Source organism: Carettochelys insculpta, chromosome 1 (genome assembly GCF_033958435.1).
Source record: "Carettochelys insculpta isolate YL-2023 chromosome 1, ASM3395843v1, whole genome shotgun sequence".
In the NCBI taxonomy this organism is placed as follows: Eukaryota; Metazoa; Chordata; order Testudines; family Carettochelyidae; genus Carettochelys; species Carettochelys insculpta.
Genome location: NC_134137.1, coordinates 105,202,690 through 105,217,107, shown reverse-complemented (window position 1 = coordinate 105,217,107; position 14,418 = coordinate 105,202,690). Strand labels below are relative to the sequence as shown.

Below are 14,418 nucleotides of genomic sequence, written 5' to 3'. Positions count from 1 at the left end.
CCAGTAGTTTTTGACCCCTGTGCTAGACGACATTGACTTCCTGTGGTCTGGTAAATTCTATCGTTCAGCGCCGGTCAGGTCCTGAGGGTGCCATATGAACTCCTTTCTCTTTCATATGAAGTGATAGGAAAATATTTTTTTCTTCAGAACAAAACATTATCTATTTGTGTTCTTAAAACACCAAAAAATGTTTTGCGTACACCAAAAAAGCAGTAGTAATAAGATGCTGCACAAACAAAATCTGTTGCAAAGACGGAATTAGAATCGAAGTCCCATGGCTAATACCCAATCCTATACTGAATAGTAACAGAGAGTAAGCCGTGCTAGTCTATACACTATCAAAACAAAAAGCAGTCAAGTAGCACTTTAAAGACTAGCAAAATAGTTTATTAGGTGAGCTTTCGTGGGACAGACCCACTTCTTCAGACCATAGCCAGACCAGAACAGACTCAATATTTAAGGCACAGAGAACCAAAAACAGTAAGCAAGGAGGACAAATCAGAAAAAGATAATCAAGGTGAGCAAATCAGAGAGTGGAGGGGTGGGGGGGGAAGGTCAAGAATTAGACTGAGCCAAGTATGCAGACGAGCCCCTATAGTGACTCAGAAAGTTCCCATCACAATTTAAACCATGTGTTAATGTGCCGAATTTGAATATAAAAGTCAGCTCGTCCACTTCTCTTTCCAAAACGGTGCGGTAATTTCTCTCCAGTAACACACATAACAATACTTCAGTATTTTTATTTTACATATATTTTTACGTATATTATTTTACAATAATTCAGTAACAATACTGAAGAGAAATTATTGCACCATTTTGGAAAGAGAAGTGGACGAGCTGACTTTTATATTCAAATTCGGCACATTAACACATGGTTTAAATCGTGATGGGAACTTTCTGAGTCACTATAGCTGTGTCTACACGTGCACGCTACTTCGAAGTAGCGGCACTAACTTCGACATAGCGCCCGTTGCGGCTACACGCGTCGGGCGCTATTTCGAAGTTAACTTCGACGTTAGGCGGCGAGACGTCGAAGTCGCTAACCTCATGAGGGGATCGGAATAGCGTCCTACTTCGACGTTCAACGTCGAAGTAGGGACCGTGTAGACGATCCGCGTCCCGCAACGTCGAAATTGCCGGGTCCTCCATGGCGGCCATCAGCTGGGGGGTTGAGAGATGCTCTCTCTCCAGCCCCTGCGGGGCTCTATGGTCACCGTGGGCAGCAGCCCTTAGCCCAGGGTTTCTGGCTGCTGCTGCAGCAGCTGGGGATCCATGCTGCATGCACAGGGTCTGCAACCAGTTGTCGGCTCTGTGGATCTTGTGTTGTTTAGTGCAAGTGTGTCTGGGAGGGGCCCTTTAAGGGAGCGGCTTGCTGTTGAGTCCGCCCTGTGACCCTGTCTGCAGCTGTGCCTGGCACCCTTATTTCGATGTGTGCTACTTTGGCGTGTAGATGTACCCTCGCAGCGCCTATTTCGATGTGGTTCCGCGCAACGTCGAAGTTGAACATCGACGTTGCCAGCCCTGGAGGACGTGTAGACGTTATTCATCGAAATAGCCTATTTCGATGTTGCTACATCGAAATAAGCTATTTCGATGTTGGCTTCACGTGTAGACGTAGCCTATAGGGGCTCGTCTGCATACTTGGCTCAGTCTAATTCTTGACCTTCCCCCCCCACCCCTCCACTCTCTGATTTGCTCACCTTGATTATCTTTTTCTGATTTGTCCTCCTTGCTTACTGTTTTTGGTTCTCTGTGCCTTAAATATTGAGTCTGTTCTGGTCTGGCTATGGTCTGAAGAAGTGGGTCTGTCCCACGAAAGCTCACCTAATAAACTATTTTGCTAGTCTTTAAAGTGCTACTTGACTGCTTTTTGTTCCAATCCTATACTGTAAGACAAAGACAATTGATGCAGTGCTTAAGTTGAAAATAATTGTTTTCATTTTCTAAGGATCCTCTTCACAGCAGTGTGGAACAGGGAGAGAGCAAAGATCTAAGAAGGGAGACCAGAATTTATTAACTTTGTTCTAAAATTAATCCTACTCTATTAATTGATGTTGGTATTATTTCGATGGTATTTCTGGTTGGGTCAAGAGTCGAACTGCCTATAATAGGAGGAAGGAAATGGACAAAGGACCATTAAGCTCATGTATGAAAGAAGGCAGCATTTTAGAAGATGACAGCATTGACAGTAGTTTTCACCCTGCTTCTCACAACTATCATTAATGGTTTCAAATAGGGCTGTCAATTAATGTGTGTTAACTCCTTGAAGAAATTAACATGCATTAACACTTGTTAATTGACATCCCTACCTTTTTACACGCCCCACCACCTGAAGCTGTTGTAGTCCAAAGCAGAGATTCAGCTTCTGCAGCAGAGATTGCTTAGACCATTTAAATGCTAATTTTGCAAACCCTGACTTGCAGGAACCCAGTTGTCCTTTACTGCCCTTAACAAAGTGTGTGAGTTGGTTGGAAAATAATTGACTGGGTGCTGGGGCAGAGGCAGCGGGGAAAAAGATGAACGTGCTGGAAATCACTCTTGGAAAACAGGTTAACCAAGGTGCCTAGAAAAAAAGAGGGAGAGTTGGTAAAACATAACACATTAACCTAACTAGTTAGATATGCACCTAAGACCATGTCAGCTATTTTCCTGGTTGACTGTCTGTCTTTCCTATTTAGGCCCAGATTCTGAATTCATTGAGACTGCTTTGCCTAAAGTTGAGCGTATGCTCATGTCTTTACAGGATCAAGGCTTTCTGTTACATGCTTTTTGGATAAGAGATTATTTGGAAAGTGGTGATGCAGTACAACTCCAAGAACTATTTGATCTGCCTCTTAAAGATATATTTCAAGTATACAGTAGGCACCATTAAAAATCTTGGCATTTTTTCAGCACCTCCATATGTGCAGTACCTGTATTTAGGTATTTGCAGTGTTCTGTATTGTTATAGGAAGACTGGGGCAAAGCCTCAGCTGATCAAAATGAGCCTTCAAGACAGAGACTTCCAATCTAGTTTTGCTCAGGTGCTCTTGATGGCGGGATGCACGTGAAAGAAGTTGGGGTTTTTGTTGTTATTGTTCAGATTTAATATTTTGCCATATTAGCTTTTGTTCTGAGTCACTTCTGGAAACACAGAGGGAAATAGGTTTTAATGTCAATTCTGTCCTCCTGCCCTCAAATATTATTCTGTATGTGTTCTCTTACTTCAGAGCCAAAGCACTAGGTAGTATTTTAAATAAGGACTTTGAACTGCAGTTCCAGGAATATCATGTGTGTTCATCTTAAAAATGCCTCATAATACATGGCTCTGATGCCAGATTTGACTATAGTACATCCAGGCTTTACATGAGCTGATGCATCTATTTTGTTAATGTAAAATAATTTAAGAAGGCTTCCTTTTTTTTTCCTGTTTCAGGTACTTCGTCTCAGTAACACAGCCTTGGGAAAAACTACCACAGGCCAAATAGTTAATCTTTTATCAAATGACGTGAACAAATTTGATCAGGTAAGACAATTCTGGTGAGGAGATGAGAGATGGGTCCAAGCAATAATATTTGAGGGGTAGGTTTTACTTCACAATCGTTGTTGGAGTGATAATGTAGGCTCATAATTCAGTATTAATGGTTACAGGTGATTTTACCAAACATATTGATAGCAAGATCTTTCTTAAAATGAAAAAAATCAGGTTTCTTTTTGTGCATAGATATTTCTACTGTGTTTTTAAAGCTGGCATAGTGCTGGTTATGTAAGTGTACTAAAGCCAACTCTTCAATTGGCTGAGTATTTGTCACTTTTGGTTTTAGTTTTTAAATGGGTGTGTTGATTGAAATGAAACACATTTTAAACTCTTCATTTTAGTTTTTAACCTGCAGTTCAACCAAGATTATTGTAATAACTAGGAAACACTGCCATGCTTCATAATAAGGTATCCTGGGCAGAACTGATATTCCAAAGTTGTATTGCTGTTGAATTAGTAGGTGTCAGCCTAATGTTGTATGTGTTACACTAGAGTGTTTTAAAATGTAAACAAAATATTAGAAAAACCTCATAAAAACAACATTAGAAGATTATTAAAGTTCCAAAATCCAGCATTCTTAAGTTAGGCAATGCATTACAAACTCTGATTACACCAATATATACTATTTTTTCCACATAACACCTGTCTGTTTCAGTTCATAGAAAGAATAGACCTCACTGATTTATCAGTCAGTATTTTGTATCAGAGGGGTAGCCAAGTTAGTCTGTATCTTCAAAAACACCAGTAAGTCCTGTGGAACTTTATAGACTACAAGGTATTTTGGAGCATAAAGTGAAGACCCTGCTTCAAAGTGGGTCTTTGGCCACAAAAACTTATGCTCCAAAATATTTGTTAGTCTATAAAATGCCACAGGACTTCTTATTGTCTCAGTATTTTGTTTTATCCTCATGATTCAGTTGTGGACCCGGGCCTTATTTACTGTACACTATTCAAACTGTGCCCTGAATACAGGTTATTAATTTCTTCATATGCTCTGTAGTGACGTATGTTCAGAGCTAGGAGTTGTGAGAGGTTGGAGCATACTCAATGTGCGTAGCAGATTTTTTCCAGAGATGCGTGAACTGTGATTTATTTTTTTTCCAAAGCTTATTACTTGGGCAAATGTGGGTGGATTTTCCTGGAGATGGCAAAAGGCTTATTTCTTATATGAAGACCACATTTCGCGTCTTTGCTCCTAAAGAAAAGGAGTGCTTGAGCTTCACAAAGAAAAGGCTGGTGTAATTTTAACATGGGCAAAATATTCTGTCTGGATCAGACCCTCTCCCTAGAAAAATTCAGTTGAAAAAATGACGATATTCAGTCAAGGTGCACTGAGTGAGATGCCACTATGCAGATAATTGTAAGTTTTATAAATGAAGCAAGAAAATGGCAGGACCTGTGCTGTACTCATAGAATTGTCCTGGAATACAGGAAGCTCTTAAGTTACTAATGCATAATTGTATAGTTTTCCCATTTATGTAATTGTCGGTACTCTGAACTATCTGAGGTTAATTCTTAAAACAGTTTTTTAAGTTCTCTCTCAGTAAGTTGATTGTGCCATCTCTCTTTATTCTGACGTCATACCATAATCCTTCTGTGGGCTTATTTTCAAACTGTCTGCCAGAACCAAAAATGGCACCCCACCTTTCCATTCCCTGTAGCTGAAAGTGGGCAATGTGCAAAAAATTGTATTTTAAAGTAGAAAATTATATGTATTTATATATAAAATTTCCTTGCTGATAAGGGTTTTTATTGTTTTGTGTTTTTGTCATTTCAATTAATGCTAAAACCTATTTTTGTATCTTCATTAATTGTGCAGGTAACAGTTTTCTTACATTTCTTATGGGCTGGACCACTTCAAGTTGTAGCAGTAACTGCGCTTCTCTGGCTTGATATAGGCCCATCATGCCTTGCTGGAATTGCAGTGCTGATTATTCTGCTTCCTTTACAAACCCTGTTTGGAAGGTTGTTTTCTTCACTAAGGTAAGGTGTACTTTTGTATTATTTGTGCATGTTTTGAAAGTGCATGTACCTGGCTGGTGTGTTGACAATATTGCCATGGACTGGGCTCTTCATTCAGTTTCCAATGTTTGCCAGTATTTTCAAAAAGTAGCACTAATATTAAGAAAGCTACTTTCATAAGTTCTGAGCATCCAGCAGGTCCCATTAAAATCACTGGGACCTGCCTTGGGACCAATCCTTTTGAAAACCTTGCTTATTTGCTTGCCTACCTAAGACTAATTTTAGGCACCAAATTAGTGCCTTGACTAAAAATCTTTGACTAAAAGTCTTGACCTCGATTTCTTGTTGCCTGAACGTTTAGGGACTGGGATTATTGTAGGCAATGCTGTTTGTCCTTGCCAAAGGAAAAAGTAAGTGCCTTGGTTCTTCACAGGATGGATCTTTGAGCAACAGTGACGACAAGCACTGTGGGCCCTGTGGCAGTGAGGGAGAGGGGACTGGCTCTGCACCCTGGAAGGGGTGGAACCAAAGGCAGAAGGGGTGGGGCCTAGGGCAGTCACTTGAATCATGGCACTCTTCCCCCCCCAGCTGTGTGGAGCAGCACTGCCCTGTCACTTGAAAGGGGCCCTGAGCTCCCACCGTTGTCAGAGCCAATTTGCAGTGGTAGTGGCCAGAGCTCTGTTTCCCTTTGAAATGCTGGACCCTTGTGCTCCTGTCCCCTTTGCTCTCCCCCCTCCTCCATTTGTGAGTCTGTCTCTGAGGTTGATAAGCTCAAAAAAGACGCCATGAGAAGCTCTAAAAAGATTCCTATCCAAGTCTCATCGGCAAGCACAGTACCCGAGATTCAGGCTTTTAAACCCCTGGGAGGGGTTTCCAGGAAACAAGGAACGGGAAATGGGTTCCTTAGGGCTTCAGTGGTGGAGCAGGATTTGTAACAGGAAGAGTATATAATGGCTGTGCTGTAGCTTTCCAACCAGAGTCAAACCTTATGGCCTCCAAGCTTTTTCTCAAAAAAATCACATCCTGCGGGAAGTCTGATGGTATTTGTTAAACAAGGGTAAATGCTAACAGTGTTAAATTAATAGATGGCTTATTTTACAAATGTGTTATGTTTTAATGAAGTATTTGTTGGCTTTGATGGAGAATGTTATTAAAGTTCTTTAATATATGTTACGAGCGCATGGCTGTGAACTTAAACTGGATCCTCTTTATGGCATAACCTGTTAGAAGGTGATTAGTTTCCTGCATGGTCTTTCTATAACAAAAACTGTATGGCTCGGTGCTGACATTTTAATTTGTTTTTAAGATTAGTTGAAGATAGAATCGTATGAAAATAGTCATACTGCCACTGTCATTGCATGGCTAAGTACTCCGAAGCCCAAATCATAGTTAGCAATAGAACACAGTTCCTCATGCATATTCACTATGGTATAGTCTTCAGTTTCATGGTCACATAATATTTCTCAAATAATAATAGTTTTTTCCCCACCATTTAAGTTACACATACATATATCATGTTTTAAGAACTTTTTCATTCTACACACTTACATTGGTATCATTTTTATAATGATCCAGTATAGCTTTATTGGCTAATACTTAGCACTTATGTAGTGCTTTTCATCCATCGAGCTCAATGTGCTTTTTTAAGGTAGTAAGCATTATCATCTCCATTTTACGGCTGGGAAAACGGGCACAGGGCATTTAAGTAACTTGTCCAGGGTCATACAACAAGGTGAGAAATTGTCTTCTCTGAGGTATGTATTCTAATAATTAGTCAGTGGCCATGTACTATTCAGTGTTTTTCAGTCAGAAGCAGATAATTGCTTACACAACACAGGGGAATGAGGAAGATGTTTATCTCCGCATTTGTGTAAGTCTCCCTTTATTTGCACTTCAAGGAATGAAGCTGAAGTAGACTCCAATTCTGCAGTGGGCTATGTGCGATGAAGTCTCTGAGGATTCTTCATGTGCATAGTGGTCCATCTGCATGGAGCTAATATTTCAGGATTAGAGCCACTGCTGCAAGTTTAGGTGGGCCCTGTATCACAGCTAACATTCATTGTTATGCAGCATTTCATACCTCTACCCCAGTCTTGCAAAAATCTATGCATGTTAGAAACTTTGCTCAGACATATGGTACCATTGACTTCAATGCCTGTTTTTCAGAGTTAGGTTTTTATCCTGTGATGTCTTAGTGTGCTTTTTATATAAATGACCTTTGTGGTCTTTGGGACACTATTACACAGTACTACTGGTAGCTTCAGGTAAACATGAACGTTTGTACAAAATCATAGAACCATAGAATACTAGGACTGGAAGGGACCTCGAGAGGCCATCGAGTCCAGCCCCCTGCCCCAATGGCAGGACCAGTACTGTCTAAACCATCCCTGATAGACATCTATCTAACCTGTTCTTAAATATCTCCAGCGATGGAGATTCCACAACCTCCCTAGGCAATTTATTCCACTGTTTGACCACCCTGACAGTTAGGAACTTTTTCCTAATGTCCAACCTAAACCTTCCTTGCTGCAGTTTAAGTCCATTGCTTCTTGTTCTATCCTCAGAGGCGAAGAAGAACAAGTTTTCTCCTTCCTCCTTATGACACCCTTTTAGATACCTGAAAACTGCTATCATGTCGCCCCTCAATCTTCTCTTTTCCAAACTAAACAAGCCTACTTCTTTCAGTCTTTCTTCATAGGTTACATTCTCTAGACCTTTAAGCATTCTCATTGCTCTTTTCTGGACCCTCTTTAATTTCTCTACATCTTTCTTGAACTGTGGTGCCCAGAATTTGACACAATACTCCAGCTGAGGCCTAACCAGTGGAGAGTAGAGCAGAAGAATGACTTCTCGTGTCTTGTTCACAACACACCTGTTAATGTATGTATTATACTGTATTATTTGAGAAACAGTTTGTGATTATGAAATTGAAGACTGTGTTGTAAATATACGCAGGGGAGCAACCTTCAGGTTATGTGAGCAATCTTATAATTTATTGAATTTTTCAGGGCTTACCCATGTAATTGGAGCAATCTCTTTAAATGTACCTTAAAAATGTAAGTTTTTAATATGCTTTAAATGAGAAAAAGTTAGAAAAGATTAATTCCTCTGTTGGGACAGGCACCTTTGGTAAGCACCGTCCCATGCATTGTGGCTGGTACCATTTAGTGTCATTGAACTCAGTGAGTGTAGGGTGAAGCACAGAAGACTGTATGAGGGAACCTCTCATGCATGGTTTAGGAAGCCTACAGAAACCATTTGGTGTATTTCTTTTGTACACCTGAATCTGGTGTGAGTGCACCTGTAGCATAGCTAATGTGCATGTGTTGAGCTTAGATCGTCCTTTTTAAAAATCTGAGGCAAGGTCTTTTATAGGTTTTAAATTGTCAAAGCTCCATGGAAGTCCATGAGCTACTCTGATTTACAGCAGTGAGGCTCTGGCCTCCAGAGCGCATGTGCAGGTATGACGTCTAATGGGTCAACCAAATAAAAACTAAGTTTCACTGGAAAGGCTGAAGATGCTTCCCATTGAGGACTATTACCATAGGAAATTTGAATTCCTGTCTTCAGCTCCTCTAGGGATGTCTGCACGGTCAGTTTCAGTTGGCTGAGTCCTGTGGCACCTTAATGACTAATGTTTATTTGGGCATAATCTTTCATGGGTAAAAACCACTTTATTAGATGAATGCATACTCAAGCTGTGTCTACACTAGGAAATAAAGTCGAATTTAGTAAAGTTGATTTTATAAACAGTCGATGGTGAGTGTCCATGCATGTTTAGAAAGGCGACATAGTGTGTCCCTATTACCTTTGATAAGTTTGACTGTGTCAGCAGTGCATTGTGGGCACTTATCTCACAGTTCCTGCACCCTGTTGCATTCTGGGTCTCTGTGCCAGTGTGTTATGGGAAAAAATGTGCTGCAAGTGATTGTGAGTGTCTTATGTCATCATCCCAGAATGCATTGCCCTCACTCCCTGCTCCCATTGAAAACAAACTGCCAAATCTATTTTCACATCACTCTTCTACAGCCTGCCCTGGTACATGCCGTAACAAGGCTAGCAGGCCAGTCCTGAGAAATGTGAAATGCAGAAATAAAAATCTATAGTTTCAGTTTGGAGCTATTGAAAAGTTGTGTTTTGCTACTATTGAAATGCTTCATTTTGATAGTGTTATTTTGGTTAGTTTCATTTTGACCCAGCACCCATGTGATGCTGGGGGCAGCTGGACAGCATGGCAGCTGCCTGATGCAGAGGGGAGCCGGAGAGCCCGGCAGCTGCATAGTGCAGGGAGGAGCCAGAGAGCCCAGCAGCCGCCTGGTAGGGAGATCAAGCTGGAGAGCCCAGCAGTTGGGTGGTGGTGGTGGGGTAGATGCATGTGTTTCCTACTTCCTGCTCACCTGCAGAGCAGCAGAGGTGAAAGCGATAGTCAGAACAGACACATTGGGTGCATTGTGGGATACTTTTGGAGGTCAATAAAACTGAATTAAATAACATTGTGTCTACGCTAGCATTAAGTCGACTTTGTAAACTCAAGTTTGATGCTACTCTTCATAAAAAGCTGGAGTAGAAAAATTGACTTTGGAACCCTCTAAAATTAACCTAATGATATTTATAGTGAAGAAAGGTACATTATAAAATCAACTTAACTCCCTTAAAATCAACTTCATGCTTTAGTGTAGACATAGCCTCAGTGTCAGCCAATAGCGCAAGTCTTCCAGCCTAGGTCAATAGTCCTAAGGCTCATATTACCATGCTTATAAGAGCTGCTTGGAGAACTGTTGTAAATTGTGCATTGGGCTGCTTTCCTCCCTAGGCTTAGGAGCCTAAACTGCAAGACAATGACTACACACCTGTGTTCAGTGTGGGAGTGCAAGTCCTGCAAGCCCGAGTCTCTCAACTCAGGCTCAGAGACCTGCTTTCGAGGGCCGTGTAGACGTGCCCTCAATGGGATAGTTTAAAAATCATAACGGATTATTTTGTTTAAAATAATCCCCGTGCTAATCTCCACTTCCCTGGCTCAAACTGTACAAACGTTAACATGCAAAATCTACCCTGGAAAATAGAAGTCTGAATGGCAAAAATTTCATAAACTTGCAAGTAAGGCTGTTGGTTTGTTACATAAACAAATCACAGATTCCGTTTTTATTTTGTTTTGTTATTATCTGAGTATGGGAGAGAGTATTTGTCATGGCTGTTGAGTAGTCCCTGTAGAAGTTTTTCAGATTTTGTTAAACAATTTCATAACCATCATAGTTGCAGAGATAATCTTCTTAACATGAAACAAGGGTAACATGTTATATTTTCTTCCTGTGTTCTACTAGCAGGCCTTATTTACATTAGGAAAACATAGTAAATATAAAATATCAATATATTCTTATAAAAGTTACAGTAACATTTATTTCAGAATGGGGCTGTGTAGATAGATGAAGCCTGAACAACGTCGTACAGGGCTCATAGGGGCAACTCCATTGCCAGGGGCTTAGTCTGTCAGTCCTGATTCGGTTAATACGGAGAGCTGGATAATAGAGGCTCTACAGAACGGGATTTTATTTGTTCACAGACTGTAGAAACTAAAGAGTTGCTATAAAAACACAAATTCCCTATTTTTCAATGGCAAATGCATTTCTATGACTGCTAGTTATAAGTAATAGGAAAAAAAGTTAGAATAGATATGCTCAATGGAACTGAACAACAAATCATATTTTATATGCTATCATATTTTATATAATTATCAACAAGTAGTGATTTTTTCTTATCACTCCCTTTCACTTTTATACCATTTTTCTTATTATTTTTGGAAATATCCCTGGTGATTTTAAGACTTAAAGGCTATGTCTACACTAAGAGAAATCTTCAAAATAGCCATGCTAATAGCCAGTTCGAAGAATACTGAGGGGCTGAAATGCATATTCAGCACCTCATTAGCATGCTGCTGATAGGAATAAGGGGATTTCGAAGTTGGCGGGGTCCTTTCGAAAAGGACCCCCATCTGGATGAGCCGCCCAGGTGTGAAAAGCGGCAATTTCGAAGTGCTGCAGCTGGCAGCATGCTAATGAGGTGCTAAATATGCATTTCAGTGCCTCATTAGTATTCGTCGAAATGAGCATTAGCATGGCTATTTTGAAGGTTACTCATAACTGTAGACACGGCCAAAGTGTGGAAATACATGTATGCAGAAGAAAATTTCTTTCTTTAATTCTTGCTCTGTGAAGATAGGAATTGTAATAAATTCCTACTCTCCTTTCCTGTGGTGTTAGAATTGGTCTGCTTTCCCTCTCTTGAGCTACGTCTACACTGGGATGCTACATCGAAATAGCTTATATTGATGAAGCGAAATCGCAATAAGCTATTTCGACGAGTAGCGTCCACACATTCTCCAGGGCTGGTGCTGTCGACGTTCAATGTCGACGTAGGACAGCACTACATCGAAACAGGCGCCGCAGGGGAGCATCTACACACAAAAGTGGCCCAAATCGAAATAAGGGTGCCAGAAAAAGCTGCAGACAGGGTCACAGGGCAGACTAGCACTTCCGGGGCAACAGCTAGCCGCTCCCTTAAAGGGCCCCTCCCAGACACACTCAGCCTGCACAGCACGCAGTCTGCAGAGCCACAAGCACGCACACCCCATGTGAGCAGCATGGACCCCCAGCAGTAGCAGCAGCAGCAGCCAGAGGCCCACACACCCGCCCTGGAGCAGTGTCTGCCCTGCTCAGTGCCATGGAGGAGGCAGCTCAGCATCCTCTCTGCGAGGAAGATGAGCTGTCCTTGGTGGATGAGGAAGCAGCCCCAGACCATGCTGCCCTCCCCGCCTTCCCCCGCCGCACACGCCGCCGGCTATGGAGGTACCCCACTAGCACAGACTGGTGGGAGCGGCTGGTGCTTGGTGAGTGGGACAAAGACCGCTGGCTCTGGAATTTCTGGATGAGCTGGCAGACGTTCCTCAAGCTCTGCCAGGGGCTCACCCCTCCCTTACGGCACCAGGACACCCCCATGCGACGTGCCCTCACCATTGAGAAATGGGTCGGCATCACTGTCTGGAAGGTGGTCACTCCAGACAGCTACTGATCTGTAGGACAGCAGTTCGGAGTGGGCAAGGCCACCGTCGGGGTTGTCGTCATGGAGGTAAGGGGACCCCAGGGGGAGAGGGGAGCCTGGGGGAGGGGGTGCCCAGGGGTGAGGGGGAGCTCGGGGGGGGGGGGAGCCCTGGGGGGGCGGGAGCCTGGGGAGAGGACCAGACACACCCTGCACACCCCTCATGGGTGCTCTCATGTCCTTCCCCTGCAGGCGGTCCACACAATCAACGCCCGGCTCCTCCACAGGCTCATGCGGCTTGGGGACCCGGATGCTGCCATCGCGGGGTTTGCCAGCCTGGGCTTCCCAAATTGCTTCGGGGCTCTGCATGGGACCCATAGCCCATCCGTGCCCCGGAGCACAGCGGAGGACGCTTCCTGAACAGGAAGGGCTACCATTCCGTGGTCCTCCAGGCCTTGGTGGACAGCCGGTGCCGTTTCTTGGACATTTACGTTGGCTGGCCTGGCAGCACCCATGACTACCGGGTGTTTAGGAACTCGGGCCTGTGCTGCTGGCTGGAGGCAGGGACTTACATCCCCCAGTGGGAAATCCTGCTGGGGGACACCACTGTGCCCCTCTGCCTCATCGCAGACGTGGTGTACCCCCTCCGGTCCTGGCTCATGCGCCCCTACACAGGCCACGTCAGTGCCACCCAGGAGCGCTTCAACACCTGCGTGAACCATGCGCGCCAGGTGGTCGAGCGGACTTTTGGCTGCCTCAAAGGGTGCTGGAGGTGTCTCCTCACCGCCCTGGATGCAGGGCTCCCCAACATCCCTCAGGTTGTGGGCGCGTGCTGCGCACTCCACAACCTGGTGGAGAGCAAGGGAGATGCATTTGTCCAGGGCTGGGCTGCAGAGGCTGGCAGGGCCTACATGCAGTCACGCGCTGCCCCCAGTCGCCAGGTCGACCCTGAGGGCATCCGGGTCCGGGAGGCCCTGTGGGCCCATTTTGAGCAGGCTGCGGGGTGAACGCTGCCAGGGCCAGCTGTTGGTGAGCCACCCACCGCCCCCCACAACACTACCTGCCCCCACGCCCACACCACTGAGCACCAGAGACCACACAGCCACACGTTTCTTTTTTGTAAATAAACCAAAACCTTGTTGAAATCAAATAATGAACTCTTGCATTAATGTGGGAATTATGTACATGGGGGGGACAGCTACTAAAGGGGGGTGGGACAAGTCAACTATTTACAATTAATGGGGGAGAATATGTACAAAGGGGGGGCCTGGGGGGCTCAATCCTTGGCCTCCTTCACCCCTCCTGTCCTGTGCCTGGCGTGGGGGGGCAAGACCCATGTCTGGGCTGGAGGCCCCGTCAAGGCTGGGTGGGGGCCAGGAGAACCTGCAGATATGGCCGGGCTGGCTCCTGAAGCCCATGGTCCCCCTCTGCGGCAGGCTCCAGGACAGCTGGTGGAGGGCAGCTCGGAGGGATGGTGGGCGGAGTGGCGGGGGGGCCATCTGCTCCGCTATCCGCTCGAAGGTCTGCATGAAGGCCCCTACGCCTCCTGGCGCCAGGCCAGCACTCGCTCCTGCAGGTGGAGCCGCTGCTCCTCCATGCGCAGGCGGCTCTCGAAGACCTCCACCTGATGCCAGAGGGTGGCAAGGAGCTGGGGGTCAGCAGATGCCCGGGGATGGCTCCGCCGCTGTCGGGCTCGTCCTGGGGCCAGTCCCTGCTCCGCCGCTGGGCTGGCCTGCTGTGATGGCCCCGGTGGCCTTTGCTCTCGGGGCCCTCAGATGGTGCGGCTGCGGAACAGAGGAGGGAAGAGTGGAGACAGCCGTTAGTCTGGGCCCTGACCCATGGCCCATGTTCCCCTACCCCTCTGCTGCTGGTTCCCCATCCCCTGTCCCCCAGAGATGCTGATGATG

General features: G+C 44.6%; 1 protein-coding gene across 7 annotated transcripts in view; it reads left to right on the top strand.

Annotated features, from left to right (window-relative positions):
* Positions 1-14,418, top strand: part of ABCC4 (ATP binding cassette subfamily C member 4 (PEL blood group)) — a 227,138-nt gene that overhangs the window by 20,435 nt on the left and 192,285 nt on the right. For all 7 annotated transcript variants that reach the window (XR_012644888.1, XR_012644889.1, XM_074989214.1 and 4 more), the window contains exons 5-6: positions 3,416-3,505; positions 5,337-5,500. Coding sequence is in view for 5 of the 7 variants with exons in the window: in XM_074989214.1 (XP_074845315.1) it covers positions 3,416-3,505; positions 5,337-5,500 (254 nt within the window). In the remaining 2 variants the exon portion in view is untranslated. The remainder of the gene's footprint in view (positions 1-3,415; positions 3,506-5,336; positions 5,501-14,418) is intronic.